We start from the raw sequence: 16,082 nt of genomic DNA, 5'->3' as shown, positions 1-16,082 counted from the left end.
AACAGATGAAGCCAAATGCTTCATAAACTGTGAACCTGGAAACAGCTCCCACGTGACGGCCGTTCCATTTCCCCCTAGCTCTGTAATCCCCATACTAAACCGTTCTGTTTTAGAGATGTAAAGACTGAGGGGTGGAGTGACTGGTCCGTAGTCAGGTGCACGTCAGGAGGCAGCATCTGGCCTAGGATCCGATTTCTCGTCTTCTTCACCCTGTAGATTGCTCAGCTTTGAAAGACCCTGTGCTGGGTTGTGGAACAGAGCCTGGCACGCAGTAGGTGCCCAGCAAATCCCAGTGGTGGCTTTTGAGCATCTGGACACCAGCATGGCTCACGGTACTCAGGGGCTGCCTGATCTAAAACTCCGCCAGTGCCCAGGCGTGCGCTGGCCACGGTCCCATCCTGGTTTGCCATGGTCTTAGATGGATGACCATCCAAGGGAACTGTTACTTAAATGTGTGCCTCATTTGCTGTGCACGGTTGGACACAGTCAGATGTTCCCAAGGCGTCACCAAGGGGTTGGGAAACAGGTGACTGGCCCCACCCCAGAGCTCCACAACTTCCAGCCCCGACAAGTCCCCAGCTCTGGGACCACCCTGGAAAACCCAGAGCCTAAAAGTATGAAAGAAACCTTGAGCAGCTGGTGATGTGGGCAGTTCATCTTTACTTTTTGCATTCTTGGCTAAGAGAACACCTGTATCTGCTCCTAGATACAGGTCTAGTACCCAGCGTGACAGGTGCTCAGCGGTAATCGCCTGCCAAATAAGTACAGATGGCCCACTTGGCTCAGGACACTTGGCCGTGCCCATCACGCTCACATCCCCGAGACCCCCCCTCTCCAACCAAGGTACAATGACCATGCCTGTTTGTGCCCTAGATCACCCAGGCGGCCTGCAGAACCACCCGCGGCTCCGGACCCCGCCGCCGCCGCTCTCGCATGCCCACACCCCCAACCAACACCACGCGGCCTCCATCAACTCCCTGAACCGGGGCAACTTCACTCCCAGAAGCAACCCCAGCCCGGCCCCCACGGACCATTCGCTCTCTGGAGAGCCCCCGGCCAGCGGTGCCCCGGAACCAACGCATGCGCAGGACAACTGGCTACTCAACAGCAACATCCCACTGGAGACCAGGTGTGAGCCACGAGGGACCGCAGGGCAGGGCGGGGGTGGCAGAGTGAAGGCCCTGGGCCGTGTCCCCACCACCCGCTGGGCGCACGGGATGGAAAGGGGCAGTGGGGTGGAGCATAGGAAGAGGGTGGGCTTTGGAATCCTGAAGGCCAAGATGCGGTGCTAGCCGGCTGCTGACCAAAGGTAGGGCCTTGGTCAAGTTCCTGGAGCCCTAGGGGGTTCCCTTCCCATGTCTGTACAGCATGATGAGGCTGGCTGGCCAGGACTGACGCCAGATAAGAGCTGGTGTGTGTGAGGGCATTGGTGTGGCGTCCCTTGGGGCGTTCAGCTGTACCTTTCTCTGAGATGGTTCTCCACCCTGGGCTGGTGGTGGGTGCGTAGCACACTCCCGGCTCCCCACCGCTCCTCCTTCCCAAGCAGTCCTTAGCAGGTACACGCCAGCATTTGGTCATAGGGCCTTCCCTGCATGTCACTCTGTGCTATCCTTGCACCTTCATGGGTTTTCTTGTTGGGACCCGCAGGTAGGAGTTTTGGAAGCTGAGAGTAAGACTGAGTTGCTCACTAGCTCAGGGTCGCAGATGGGTAATGCACAGCTAAGATTTGAACCCAGTTTGCCAGACTCTCCTACATCTCCTGTGTCCCCAACGACACCGCCACCTCCCTGTGGTCTCTCCTCCTGCCCCCTTCTCCCAGCCTCCCTGTAGCAGGTGTCCTGCAGTCGGAGTTTATAGAGACACCTTCCCTCTGCTTAGCCACTGTTTTTCCAAAATGGAGTTTTGTTGTGATGGTCAGTAGTTTCTATGGAAAGAAACTGCAGAAAGGTGTACAGAGGAAAGTGAGATTGACCCATCGTCTCACCAGTCTAAGTGCTGTGAGCCCACGGGGCACAGCTTCACCCTACGTTCTCCAAAGATGAACCGTCCCAGACTGGTGCACGTGGACCCTCTTCTTTCCTAAGGTAGAGGGAAACCAAGGCTTTATTTTCCCAGGCTCCTGTTCTTTGTGCAGAGAACAAAAGTCATAGCACATTTAAGGAAGTGAAGGTAACCTGGACGTGGAAAGTGACTCCATCTGGCTCTGCCCGACATGTCTCTGTGCTGTTGGCGTGTTAACCCTGTGGAGTCCAGCCAGAGAACAGCAGCATCCCCACGTACCTTTGACTTCTGTAGATGTGTTTTTCCACAAGCACAGTTCTGAGAGATGCAGCCTCCATCAGCACCCTGGCCCCAGTTTCCAGATGAGCGTTGTTCCTGCTGATGGGCTTCAGAGTCGTGGGTCCTTTGCCTGTTGCCTCCTTTGAGGGCAGCGATCACAGAACCAGATAATTGTCATCTCGCCCAGGGTTGTTGGACTGGGTCTCCATTTTCCCAGGGTGCTCAGTGAATGGCTTGTGGCAGCAGGAAGCCAGCAGCTAACTGGTGCTTCCTGTTCTCTGTGTGGGCCACGGCCTCCACGCCCTCTTGCTTGGATGTCCATTGTCCTCACTTGCAAGGAAAGTAGCGCTTGCTCCTTTGAGCCTCTGGGTTTGCCCAGGGAAAGGGAGCCAGAAGACAAGAGACGCAAATGTGGCCCCAGCTCGCCTCTCCTGGCCCGCCAGCCCACGCTCACCTCCCACTTCCATTGCACACAGCCTTTGTTCTCTTTTTCCCTCGTGTCTTGTTACTCAAGTAATAGTTGTTCATTATAGAACAGATAGGAAATGGAATAAGGAAAGAAAATCACTATGTCCACCTCTAAAAGGTAACCACAGTTAGCATGTAGGGATATCTTTGAATACACCATTTTACATGTGCAAATATAACAGAATTACACATGTAACATTCCGTGTGTTTGGGTGTTCAGCAACATTTCCTCCAGGCCCTGACCCTTTTGGGACTCTGCCTCTGCACACATTCTCACACACCCTGCCAGGGCTGTCCTCCTCCTCACCTCTTGTTCTGGCCGCGTCCTACTTATTCTTGAAGCCCCCGCTGAGAAATCGGAGGAAGCCTTCCTCTGTGACCCTAAAGCTGTATGCATCGAAGGACGGCCTGAAACAGGGACAGGTGCCCAGTACAGCCAGTAACGCAATCAGGATTCTGGCTCTTAAGCCTGCCTTGGCCTGGTTGATGGCACAAAACTAACTGGGTGCCGTTTAAGAGGGATCAGAGTGAAGGCTGGAGATGGACTCATCAGCTGTCCCGTTGGTGGGAAGAACGCGGGCTCTGAGGGCAGGTGGATCCTCATTCCTGCCTCGCTTTAACCCTTAGTGGCTGGGCAAGTTCCTCAACATCCCATCTGTGTGTTGGAATCAGACTCCATGCCTTACAGAGATTAGGAGACACCACATGGGATACCATGTAGGAATTCACACAGCCCAGTGCCTGCCGTCCAGAAGTCACACTAGAAAAGGTATTCCCCATTCTTTCAGATAGTTACACTTCCCATATCAACCCCATAAAGAAAAAACTCATTCAAAAATATTCTTTTGGCCACTATGCATCATAAGAGTTGAGAGGAAATAGCAGGTTCTACTTCCTCTCTACTTTGGAGGAGGAAGTTTGGCCCCGACGTTCCAGGGCTTAAGTGACGGTGCAGCCAGCATGGCATTTGCTCCAAGCCCAGGTGACAGGGCCAGAGACACCCTGTGCTCGAACCCTTTCCCTATTGCTTACTAGCCAGGACCTTGATGGTGGCAGTAACTCCCTGTTCTGATGCTCTGTGTCAGCACAACTAATGAACGACTCCAAAACTTAGCAGAAAGCGTTGGTCGATTGGTTAACTTCACCACAGAGTCAGCAGTTGAGGAGGGGCTCAGCTGGGCTGTGCTCACACTCCCTGTGGTGCAGGAGTCAGTCTAGGGCATGGACTGCTCCCAAGGATCCAGGATAGCTTCACACATACACCGGACACTTTGGGGTGGGGAGCACAGTTGGAAAGCGGGGACCCCACCCTCTGATGGAGTCCTAGCAGGACTGGTGTCCTAGCAGGGTTCTTATACTTCATACCCGGCAGCTCAGGGCTCCAGGCACTGAGGTGGAAGTCATCGTGTCTCCTCAAGCTTTGGCCTGGAACTGGCAGTGTCACTTCCACCATCCTCTGTCACTCAGTGCAGCCATGGGCCAGCCACCTTCAAGGGTATGGGAAGCAGGCCCACTTCTCAATGGGACAGGTGCCAAATAATGTATAGCCAGCCTTCACCCACCACACCAGCACGTAAGGGGGTTGCAGAAGTGACGTAACGATGGTATCAGCATACAGTCAGTGCTGAAGCATACTACTTACTGTTTAGTGCTTCTTGTGAACTCACTGTTCACTGAATGCCTAACATTGTGCCTGGCAGGTAAGACGGTACAGAGAGCAGACATTTGCAAACAGACGAGCACTGTGGGAGAGGTAAGCATAGGGCATGGGTTGAGGCTTCCTTGTCTGTGCTGCACACAACACGGGACTGCTGCAACCTGGTGGGCGTGGGATGATAAATGTTAGCACGCAGGTGAATGAGAGAAAGAACAGATGTAACTGGGACTCAAGTGGAGACATAGGAAGGCTCTCCAGGTGCCCTGGCCCCGGGTGGCCCAGGGTTGAAAAGCAAGTGGGAGGCTCCCAGGTGGAGCAAGAGAGGACCAGAGGACCTGAGACAGGCACTGTGTGAGCAAAGCCCTAGGAGTCAAGGGAGCAGGGCCTGTGTGAGCATTTTCCTAAACAGCTTGTGCCCGGCCCCATAGAGTGAGGCCCCCTGGTGCCAGAGAAACAGTCAGAGGCCCTTCCCTAATTGTCTGTGTTGAGAGTCCAAAGTAAATAGCCGAACAGATATCACAGCAGCTGGAGGGATGACCGGGAAGGATTTCGATTTCACGCTGGCAGCAATAGACAGGCCAGCAGAAGGTCGAAAGGGAATGAAGCCTTTGGTAAACCCACTCCTCTCTCTGTACTCCCCACAGCTTGGGCACTCCCCGAGGTTAGCTGGATCCCGCCACCAACAGGGACCAGCCTGGGCCTACCTGTGCTCCCTGGAGCTGGGCTACGATGGTACTTTTAGCCCCACAGGTGCATCTGTGATCCGCTGTGGTGGGAGCCATGTGCTCAGGGTCTCCCAAGCCTTGATCCACATTTTCTGTACTCTGTAACAGCCGACGCTTAATTGATTTCACAGGGACTGTCTGATTAATAACCCTCCCAGCTCCTGTGGAGTGGCTACCAGCCCCGCCTCTGGTTCATCTGATCTCAAGCCTGTGTAGGGAGCCAGAGGAGCGTTGTGTGTTCACACTGAATTTGGGGAACAGCCCTGCCTGGTGTGGTTTCCAGAATGGCCCCCAGTACAGAGAGTCGGGGTGGGTGGTCTTCCTTGTCAGAGAGGGATACAGTTGTAGACCTGCGTAAAGCATAGCACACTGCCGTCCAAGCTGCCTGTGGTCCGTTAAGGGAGACAGACCCATAAATAATTGAAGACGGGCATTGCAGGCAGTGCTCACACAGAGGGAATGCTCAGAGCAGAGAGCAAGGTGCAGTTCCCTCTGCTTGGGAGCATCAAGTGACAACCATAGCAAACATTCTAGAGCCTTCTTTGGACCAGCCAGGTGCTGTTCTGAGCACTCCATGCATGTTAACCCTTTCATCCTCACACCTCTCCTTTAAGGCGGTGGATCTGGGTCCCCAAGCCACCCCCAGGCTTGATGATTTACCAATAGAACTCACAGGACTCACGTGTAGCCTTAGTTGTGGCTCTGATTTATTGTGACGAAAGGAAACAAAGCAAAATCAGCACTGGGAAAAGATGCACGGCCTCAGGGGGCCCAAACTTTCAAACAAGACAGAAGCTTCCAGAATTCTCTCCCATGGAGTCACACAGGGTGCACCTTATTCCCTCTGCAGCAAATTGTGACAGTGCATGGGAAAGGATCCCCATCTGGGGCTGCTCATGACAGCCTCAGTGCCCAGGGATTATCCTGGGAGCTGGTCACACAGTCACTCCTTGCCCAACGAGTACTCAAATTCCAGGTTCACAGAAGGAAAGCACAGCCCTATGGTTTGCACCAATGAGTTACTCTTAGTGGGGAAGCCTTCCTGGAAGCTGAGCTCCAGATGCCAGCCAAGGGTGGGCTGTGTTAGCAGGCCTCTCAAAGGACAGTGGGCAGGGTCACTGCCTTCACCTCCTGCATAGATCTAAAAACATCTAAAGCACAAAGGGTCGCATAGGCAGAAAGGACCAATGGCCAGAAGGGGCAAGGCCAAGATGCATACCCAGGCTGGCCGGCTCCAGAGCCCATGCACCCCACCGCCATGCAGTGTTGTCTCACTGGTTGCTAATAATTGCTTCTCAGGGCATCCATTGGTAGGACTTGGAAAGGGGAGAAAGGAATTCTGAGCTGCAGGACAATTGGACAAAGGCAGGGAACCGGGAGAGAGCTAGGTTCAGGAGAGGTGTCCTGAGAGCACAGGGGATGGCAAGAGGATGTGAGGAATGCAGATGAAGGTCAGCAGTGGGGTCTCAAGTTACAGGAAAAGGAGGTTTCAGGGCCTGGTATTGTGGTACAGTGAGCTCAGCTGCGGGCATCCCTATGGGAGCACCAGTTTGAGTCCCGCTATTCCAATTCCAACCCAGCTCCCAACAACCACTTGGCCCAGCCCCACTGCAGCCATTTGGGGAGTGAACCAGCAATGGAAGATCTCTCTCTCACTCTCCCCTTCAAGTTAATTAATTAGATAATAGCAGGTTTCACTTTTCCCTGGGGACTGGTGATGGCAGAAGTGGGGGTGAGTAGCTTTCCCATATCTTTCAAATCAGAGGATGGGCCATTTATTTATTTGAGAGGCAGAGAGACAGGTAGATAGAGCTCCCATCCACTGTTTTACTCCCCAGATGCCTGCAATAACTAGGGTTGGGCTGGGGCCGGAGCCAGGAGCCAGGAACTTAATCCCGGTCTCCTGCGTGGGTGGCAGCAACCCAAGTACTAGAGCCATCACCTGCCACCTCCAGAGTGCACATTAACAGGAAGCCGGAATCAGGAGCTGGAGCTGGGGCTCAAACCCGGGTCTTCTGATCTGGCACACAGGCGTCTTAACCCCTAGGCTAAAACCCCACTTCCAGTCTCATCTTCTAAAAGGATCACTGTGGCCTAATTCATTTTGTTGTTTCTTTGTTCATTCATTCACTCAGATACCAGCAGGTCTGTATCTAGCTCTTTGCGTGGTCTTGGCTGAGTCACTAACCCCCCTGCTATAGAACATGGGGGTGATCCCTGCCTGTCCTCCCACTAAGTGAGAATCAGCTGCCAGGTGGCTTTCCCAGGGCAGATGCATGGTCCACGGCAGGGGGCTCGTTGTGGCGATGTTCCAAGAACCGCTTCCTTCCCCAGAGCCATTTGTCCAGTCCTTGTGCTCCGCAGCCTTGAGCTAGGAATTGGGGCCCCCAAGTATTGGATTCAGTCTGCTCTGGGTCAGACAGAGGGGACTGGAAGCCCCAGCCTGGCAGCTCGGGGACTAGGCCAAGGCTCCCTGCAGATCCAGTGCCATCTGCACTCTCAGAGCTCCTAGAGCAGCACAGCTCTTGGCTGGACTCCCCTCTCCAAGGACACAGTAGACCCCTCCCTCCCTCCCTCCCTCCCTCTCTTTTTTAAGATTTATTTGTTTGTTTATTTATTTATTTGAGAGAGTTACAGAGAGGGAGAGACTGAGAGATCATCCATCTGCTGATTCACTCCCCAAATATCCACAACAGCCTGAGCTGGGCCAGACTGAAGCCAGGAGCTTCTTCCAGGTCTCCTGCATGGAAGCAGGGGCCCAAGCACTTGGGCCATCCTCTGTTGCTTTCCCAGGCCCACTAGCAGGGAACTGGATCAGAAGTGGAGCAACCAGTGCCCCTATGGGATAACATCACCGTAGGTGGTGGTTTTACCCACTGTGCCCCTGTGTCGGCCCCTGCACTAACTTTTCTGAGAGGCAGCTTGGGGCTGTGAGGTCACAGAGAGCTGGTTTGAGTCCCACCTCTGCTGTTCCTTGTTGGGTGACCCTGGGCTGTCGCTTAGCCTGTATGGCCTCAGTCTCTCAATCTGAAAATGAGATGATAACACCCACTCTTGTGAGGGTCAGAGGTGTCGGGGCCTGTCCCTGAGGTTGCAGCAGCCAGTGTGGGCCTGTGACCCAAGGTGGGCTTCTCAGCGTAGGGTCCTCCTCGAGAAGTCCTTATTAACTTTTGCTTCTCAGATGGAGAGATCACTCAGTGTTGGAGGTGGAGCACAGGATAGGAAATTCAGGGCAGAGCCTTGAACCTGGGGTCAGGACACCCGGGTTTGAGTTCTAGCTCTGTCACTGACAGCAGGGCACATGGTTCTCTGAGCCTCCATTTCCTCATCAGTCAAATGAAGCCAAATAATTTGAGCCAGAATGAAGTTTTAGCAGTACGGGAGAAGCCTGTTTCAGAAGTAGCATTCTGCATAGCCACGCTCAGCAAGTGCACACGTCACCTCCCCTTCTGAAATGATCTAAACGGTAAATGCCTGAGCTAGCACGAGGGTGCAGGTTCTTGCTGGAGATCAGACACCCTGTCACTCTAGAAATCCTTTTTTTTTTTTTTTTTTTTTTTTTTTTTAAATTTTTTTGAAAGAGTTAGGAGAGGAAAAGACAGAGAGAGGGGGATCTTCCATCTACTTGTATATTCTCCAGGTGGCTGCAATGGCCAGGGCGGGGCCATGCTGAAGCTGGGGGCCAGGAGCTTCTTCCAAGTCTCCTATGTGGGTGGCAGGCATCTAACACCATAGGTGGCAGGTGTCCAACACGTGGACCACCTTCAGCTGCTTTCCCAGGTGCGTTAGCAGGGAGCCAGATTGGAAGTGGAGCAGCCAGGACACGAACCAGAGCCCATATGGGATGCCAGCACTGCAGGCAGCAGCTTGATCTGCTACTCCACAGTGCCTGCCCCTCCTCTGGTCTATTTCATAGCTTCCCTCCTTATCCTAACAGATCTGCACTTTGGGGAGACGGTTGTAGTCAGCTTTCTCCCTTTGTTAAAGTAACTATTTCTTTTCAAATTATCAAAATTAAAATAAAAATCTCTCAGTTCAGGCACTCAGTAACTCCCATCGTTAACATTTTGATCTTTATTCTTTTCTGTGAATATTTGTTTGATTGTTTCAAGGGATAGCTTTGACTCTCCGGGAGCACAGTCGCAGCCTGGTGATGCAGGTGTGATGGGGGACATGCCTGCCTCGGATCCCAGGGAGGCATCCGGAGCTCTTGGGCCTGCTCACCCTGGGCCATGCAGGCTGTGGGTGACCAGAAATTCCCTCCTGAATTGCTGGAATGTCATCTGCTGCTGACTTCAATGAAGCACCAACTGTATGCCTGCTATAGGCTAGGCATACTCCCTTGGTATACCCTGAATTCAGAAGTGGAAGGCAGCAAGATATTACAAGGTCTTGTGGGCCGAGGTAGGACTTTGGTTTTGCTGTAAAAGGCTTGTGTTGAGAGCACAGATGTGATCTAATCCAAGTAATACTTTGGGTTCCATCAGGGGAGCGATTAGCCCTTTTAGGGGTCAGGGAATGGTAAATCCAGGACCCAAACCCACAGCTGTCTGGACTCAGGGCTGTGTGGCCTCCCGCTAGGCCACCCGGCCTACCATCAGCAGGGTCACCTGCCTGCAGGAGGAAGTACAGCCTGTCTGCGGGCTGCCAGGCCCCGCAGCTCCTCCCAAGCTTCGTGGGAGGCCTTGGGGCTCAGATCCCCGCCACCCCTGCAGTGCTTCATGGCTGCTTTGTGGCCCCGGCTGCTCAGCAGTGTTTCCTTGTGCCCTCTCTGTCCCCTGGGCTGTTCATGGAATGGAGCTTGCAGGAAGCAGGGGCCAGCCCAGCTGTGTGCAGCCCTCCGGGTGACCCTGGACTCCAGCTGGAGCCCCAGTGCTCTAGAAGACAGTGGTCAGGAGTGCTCGCCTTCCTTTTTCTTCAGACCAGGAAAGGGAGTCTCCCCGGCTGCTGTTTACACAGACGTAGGCAGCATCAAGTAGAGGAGAAAAGCGCAGGCTTTGGGACCAGGCAGCCCTGAGCTTGGATTCCTGCCTTGCCCCTTGCTGGCTAGTGACCTTGGCAAGTCCCGTTTCCTGTCCACATCTCAGTGTTCTCATCTTTGTGATCATGGGGGTAACTTGCCTATGGTGAAGAGTGGAGAGAACGGATGTAACCTGCCTAGCTCAGTGCCAGAGCCGTGTCAGTCCCTCATCAGGCAGAGCTGTGAGTGATGGCGCACGACTCCCAGGCCTTCGGGTTTGTACAGCGAATTGCTCCCTCCGGCTGCTCTGTGCCAGGTGGAGCCCTTGCACATGTGGCTTGCACACCGACCCATCGCTGGCCTCACGCACGACTGCACCAAACAGCCACTTGGTGTGTTTCTCTATCCCCCCCTTCATCGATGCATGCATGACTCATGGCTTCATTCATGTCTCCATGTGTGCGTAGAAACCTAGGCAAGCAGCCATTCCTAGGGACATTGCAGGACAACCTCATTGAGATGGACATTCTCAGCGCCTCCCGCCATGATGGGGCTTACAGTGACGGGTAGGTGACATCCCCATACTCCTCCCCCGTGTGTACTTCCCCCCGGACCCCTGTCCCCGCATGCTGACCCTGAGACCTTCCCTGGGCTCTCCTGGGGGAGGTGATGCCCTGTTGCATGCTGACCCCGACGTCCCTGTTCACCTTGGAGCACTCTGTCCCCCAGCATATTAACAGCTGTCTGCTTAATATGCAGCTCCTTGCATCTCATTGGCTGCTTTCGCCATCTGGAAACCATCTCATGTAGCAGTCATTTTGGCGGCTCAGGCCCTGTATTGTGTGTTCTCTCGCCCTGAGTGTGTACTCTGGGACCCCAGGCATCTTGTATCCCAACAGGGGTGGAAGCACCCTGAGACTTTGGGGGGTTACAGGCCCACCTCCTGGGCCAGGTGCAAGTCCTCCCATGGCTGCAGTGAAAGCCAGGATCTGAAGGACTTCTGGACACCTGGTTTGGCCACAGCCGTGTGCTTTGACCATGCACTGTTGCCCTCTACACTTCGCCTGGGCTGTAGGATGCAGTTGTCCATCTGCCCCCATGTATAGCTTCTGCCTGGGGCTTGCACACAGCTGTCTGGCTTCCAGGCAGAGAGCATTTGCTGCCATTGTCCGTGGAACAGTCACTAGTGGATTCTTGGCTGTGCCCAGAACTTAGTGGGGGTTTCCTTGCAGCAACCCTAGTCAAGACCCCTTTAGAAAGATGGGCATTCCAATCCTCAGCCTGGATACACTGGCAATGTAGGTATTGGAGGAGAGGAAAAACCTTAGGTCTCATTCCCTCTGGGGGAACAGCACAGGGTTTTAGATGCTTGCCAAGTGGCTGTAATAATTTTAGAGAATAAGGAGCTTGTTCCTCAGCACACAGCATCCCATAGCCATCCATTCCCAGGATGAGGACCTCACTGGCATCCTCTGTTGAGCTGGCCACACCTTCTGCCTCGAGCTGGGTGGGTCTTCCCCAGGGCAGGGCTGTCCCATCCGTGTTCTGTGGAGCCGTGTCTTCGTGAGCCCTGTCCTGTGGTCTGGTCTGCGGCTCTCCCTTTGCTCGTCCCTGCCGTCTTCGCTGTGGTGACTTGGTGACACCTCTCTCTCTCTCTCTCTCTCTCCAGGCTCCTGTGCATGCTTCTCCACTGCTGCCTCTGTCTTGCAGGTGGAGCTGGGCGCCCGGTCGTTGGGCAGAGCCTGACGCCATCTCGCTTCTCTCTCCGCAGGCACTTCCTCTTCAAGCCTGGGGGCACCTCCCCGCTCTTCTGCACCACCTCACCAGGGTACCCCCTGACGTCCAGCACAGTGTACTCGCCCCCACCCCGCCCCCTGCCCCGCAGCACCTTTGCCCGGCCAGCCTTCAACCTCAAGAAGCCCTCCAAGTACTGCAACTGGAAGTGTGCGGCCCTGAGCGCCATCGTCATCTCGGCCACGCTGGTCATCCTCCTGGCATACTTCGTGGGTAAGCATCCCTCACCCCAGCTGCTCTCGGCTCCCCCCCAGCCCAGGGGTTAGCAACCAGGCCTCCGTCACAGCCACCAAAGCACACAGAGTGGGCCACGCAGCCCTGGAGGGCTGGCCCGGCCCACACCCCACACGATCCAGGCCAGCTCTTTGGAGCCCTCCTCTCTCCCCTTGGCAGTTCACCCAAGAAGGGAGCTTAGCCCCTGCCCTGTATTTGCCGGGTGCCTGCACTCGGTGAGCCTGGCCTTTGCAGTGCAGGCAATGGCGTGTGTATCATGGATTGCAGTCGCTGCACGTGGAATGACAAGTTGGAGAGGCTGCACGGCAGACAAGCCTCTCCAGTCAGTGCCGCGTGGCTTCGGGGGGAATGAGGAGCAGGTGGGGTGCCCTGGGTTTGGAGGGAAACGGCCAGGAAAGCATGTTTGAAGGGGAAGGGCCTGGCAGGCGGCCTGCGAGTACTTGCGAGCCCGTGATGGGTCCCATCATGGCAGGGGCTGAGGGACGTTTCAGCGGAGGGAAGCAGATTCCAGTGGCACACCGGAGCAGGCTGAGGGAAGGGATAGACCCAGAGCAACTCTGGCTGTGCACGTCTTACCTGATCCCAGATCATGTACAAGGATACGGCAGTCTCCTCCTGACCCTCTGCCTGCCCGGCTGCCAAGGGCGGCTCCCACCATGTGTTCTGATGCATGTTCTAGCACTTGGCTTTCCTACCTCTGGCCTCCTCCCAGCAAAGATGCTAACCCGTAGAGACCTGTGGGTGTGGTGTTGAGTGGGCTGGCCTATGTACATCAGCCTGCCAGTGCAGGCATGCAGGGGGTGGTTGGCTTTACCCTCTGTGTCCTGTGCAATTGTCTACTTCTGTGGCTCTGAGACCCAAGGCTCGAGAAGGCCTTGAAATCATGCTGAGGCATTTTGTGATATTTCTGTAAGCAAAAGGGATTTCTTCAGTACCAGCGCAGTAAATCAAAATAGAACTAACTCGCAGACGTCAAAGGAAGACAGAGTGCCTTGTAATAGTCATTGTGTATGAAGAAAAGGGGCTGTCGTGAGAGGTAGTGAGTGCTGTCACCAGGAATGATTAATACAACAAGAGCCACCACTTCTCTGGGACATGGAAAAGAGATTCCACATGGATGGGACTATGGGTGATGTAAGCTAGAAAACCACTTTTCTCTCAAGGTGTCTGCATTTCATAAAAATGAGTCATCAGAAAGATGCCACTCCTACACATACATGGCGAGACCTTTTTGTGTTGCAGGCTACACTAAGCTGCCTCAAAAGTGTCAGGTCCCTTTTCCTCTTGTGAACATTGGGTTAGAGAATTTCATGGCTCCACAGCCTGCATGGCATACATGTCGCATCCTTTTTTCTGTGATTGATTAATTGTTGCTGCCTGGAGAGCTGTGTTGAGAAGAATCCTGAGGCTGTATCCATATTCGATCGAATAGAATCCATGTGATTGATTAGTGATGTCTGTTGTGGTCACAGGGGTGGAGAATATGGATGACTTACCAGGTATTTGCCATTCCTGCTCTGGGTCATTGGATGGAAGGAACAGCCAAACAGGGAGAGGTCAGAGTCCATCCAGGCTTTGTGAGAGGTGCATCATTCATGTAGATTAGGTTTGAGGGTCCATGTACCATCACCTGGCATGATATTTTCTTATAACACCACCAATGCTTTGTCCTCAGCAATGACTGATACAGCTCTTGCTTTTGACTGACACTATCATTCCTAAGTGAGTGGACTTTTGGACAGGCAGTGTCACTGTTGAAGAGTCAAGTGGTTTGCTACATTTGGATGTCTACTTGTTTTGCATTGAACTCTTAAGGTTTTAGGCTGTGTAGTCTAGTTCCAGGAGAGAGAGTGAATATTAATGTGATTAAAATCTCTTGTTTTCCATCCCATGGGCTTCTTCCTCTCCCACTGAATGAGAATACAAGGCCACTCTTCAACATCTAAAAAAGGGGCTACTGTGTTAAGTAGTGAGCTCCCTGTCATAGGAGGGGTACGAATAGAACTCAGTAACCACTTAGCAAGAATTATATTCAAGCACTGGCTGGGAGTTTTTAATGTGTGATCTTTAATTATCCTTCCAACATTGACAGTCCTTGAATCAATGATTTTGCAAATTTTATTTTTAATTCAGAAAACCCTAGGGAGTACTGGGTTTAAACAGGCACCATGATAAGTGCTAGGGTTAAAGGGATTATCCCTACCCTTAGGGTGTTTGTAGCTTAAAGGAGGTGACAGCTGCATTAGCAGGTGACTGAAACAGGGACCTATCTACACAGCAGCTCAGGGGCCCCGGCCAGGAGGACCAGAGAAGGCCCTTAGGAGTGGTGATGCTGGAACTGAATCTCAAAGTAGGAGCTAGCTGGAAGCAGACATCCAGGAAGGCATTTCAAACCAAGGGAACTTTAAGAGACTTGAGAGAGGGATGTGGTGGCGAAGAAATCTGTTTGCAGCATTTGAAGGGTGTGGCAGCCAGTGTAGAAGTGTAGCATCCAAGTATGAAGACCAACTTGCAGGTCATGTTGTGGATGGTGCTGGGTGGGCTTTAAGCAGCATGGGACATACTCAGTTTTTATTCTAGAAAGACAAGCATAGAGGCAGGAAGCAGCAGAAGGTGGACTTGTCTCAAAACTGTTGTACACCAGCCAGGGGAAGCTGAAGGCTTCGTCAGCCTTGACAGTGGCAATGCAGGTGGACAGGGATGCAGACCCAAGGTCAATAGGGGAGATCTGGTATCTCAGGTTCGAGTAGATGGTTCATTTGATAAAGCGTCCTTGCCCCAAATAAATATGACCTCTCATAAAATGCTGTCAGTGTAGAAGCCTTAGGCCTGGGCCCTGGGTGCCACAGCCAAGGATCAGGCCAGCCAGGCAGACCGGAGGCCTCCTCCTGTTTGTCAGCCAGGTGTTGGGGAAGAGCGCCGGATTCTGCTCCCAGCTCTGCCACACGGCAGGTGTCACCCGGGGCAGCTCCTCTGTCTGAGTTCCGACTTCCTGCTGGAGAGCATAGGCGCGGTCCTTAGCGGACAGGACTGGCTGTGGCTGGAGGAGGCAAATGCGCTGCGGCAGGAGGTCCACCCCACCTTTGTTCCATGCCCAAGGCTGCAGCCTTCCTGATCTCCCCACATCTGGGCGAGAGGGGCCGGGCCTCCTGCTGCTTGGCCAGAGTGATGGGCTAGGGAGGAGCTATCCATTATTAAAAATCAAATTAATTGTCTCTGCCGAGCACAAATATCCTTAACAAAGACTTCTTTTCCAGGGGCCCAACTGATGTAATCAACCAGCACCAGCACAGATACTTAATTAGATTTTTGATGAAAAATTGTGTTTAATTTCAAGTATAATCAATTATTAATTACTGTAATGAGTGAGTCTGACTGGGTTTACTAATTAACTCATTTAAAAATTATGAATCACCTTTTCATTTATAATTATTTGCTCTGTCCTATCACGTTCTGGATGAGAACCTCATCGTCTCCCCACAGAAGGGGGCAGCCAGGACAGAGAAGGGAAAAGAATTTTCCTTGTGCTGGTGTCCGCCCAGGGCTGCCGTGTCTGCACCATTGTCCCCACGCATCCCTTTGGCATCCAGCTTTAGCTGAGGAGTTTCTGGTGAGGCCAGCAGGGGTGACCTTTCAGTTAGGGTGGGGAGACAACTCCTGGTGTTTTCATGGGGAGGTAGAGAAACTGCAGTGAGCACCCAGCACCACCCCTACACCACCCCTACCCCTGGCGTGGACAGCGCCTCGGGCCTTGCCTTTGGCCATCTCCAGCTCTCTGGGGGTGTTGCTTAGCTGTGCTGGCCTGGATGGGACTCTGGGGAGGACCCCAGCCAGCTGTGGGACCTGTTCAGAGAGACAGTGTCCCCCGGAGGATGTCTTTTCTGAGCAACAACCACCAGGGTGAAGGTGTGGGGCACTCGTGAGTCTCCCAATACCCTGCCCTTTCTGTTCTGCGGAAATCTGT

At 53.5% G+C, this 16,082-nt stretch overlaps 1 protein-coding gene across 4 annotated transcripts in view; it reads left to right on the top strand.

Moving 5' to 3' along the window:
- Positions 1–16,082, top strand: part of TENM4 (teneurin transmembrane protein 4) — a 390,997-nt gene that overhangs the window by 159,807 nt on the left and 215,108 nt on the right. For 2 of the 4 annotated variants that reach the window (XM_062198278.1, XM_062198275.1), the window contains 3 exons: positions 874–1,129; positions 10,558–10,656; positions 11,862–12,097. In XM_062198278.1, coding sequence (XP_062054262.1) covers positions 874–1,129; positions 10,558–10,656; positions 11,862–12,097 — 591 coding nt within the window. The remainder of the gene's footprint in view (positions 1–873; positions 1,130–10,557; positions 10,657–11,861; positions 12,098–16,082) is intronic. The other 2 variants (XM_062198277.1, XM_062198276.1) reach the window with 1 other exon arrangement.

The sequence above is a fragment of the Lepus europaeus genome, chromosome 7, assembly GCF_033115175.1.
Source record: "Lepus europaeus isolate LE1 chromosome 7, mLepTim1.pri, whole genome shotgun sequence".
Classification (NCBI taxonomy): Eukaryota; Metazoa; Chordata; class Mammalia; order Lagomorpha; family Leporidae; genus Lepus; species Lepus europaeus.
This window is presented reverse-complemented; position numbering and strand designations above follow the sequence as displayed.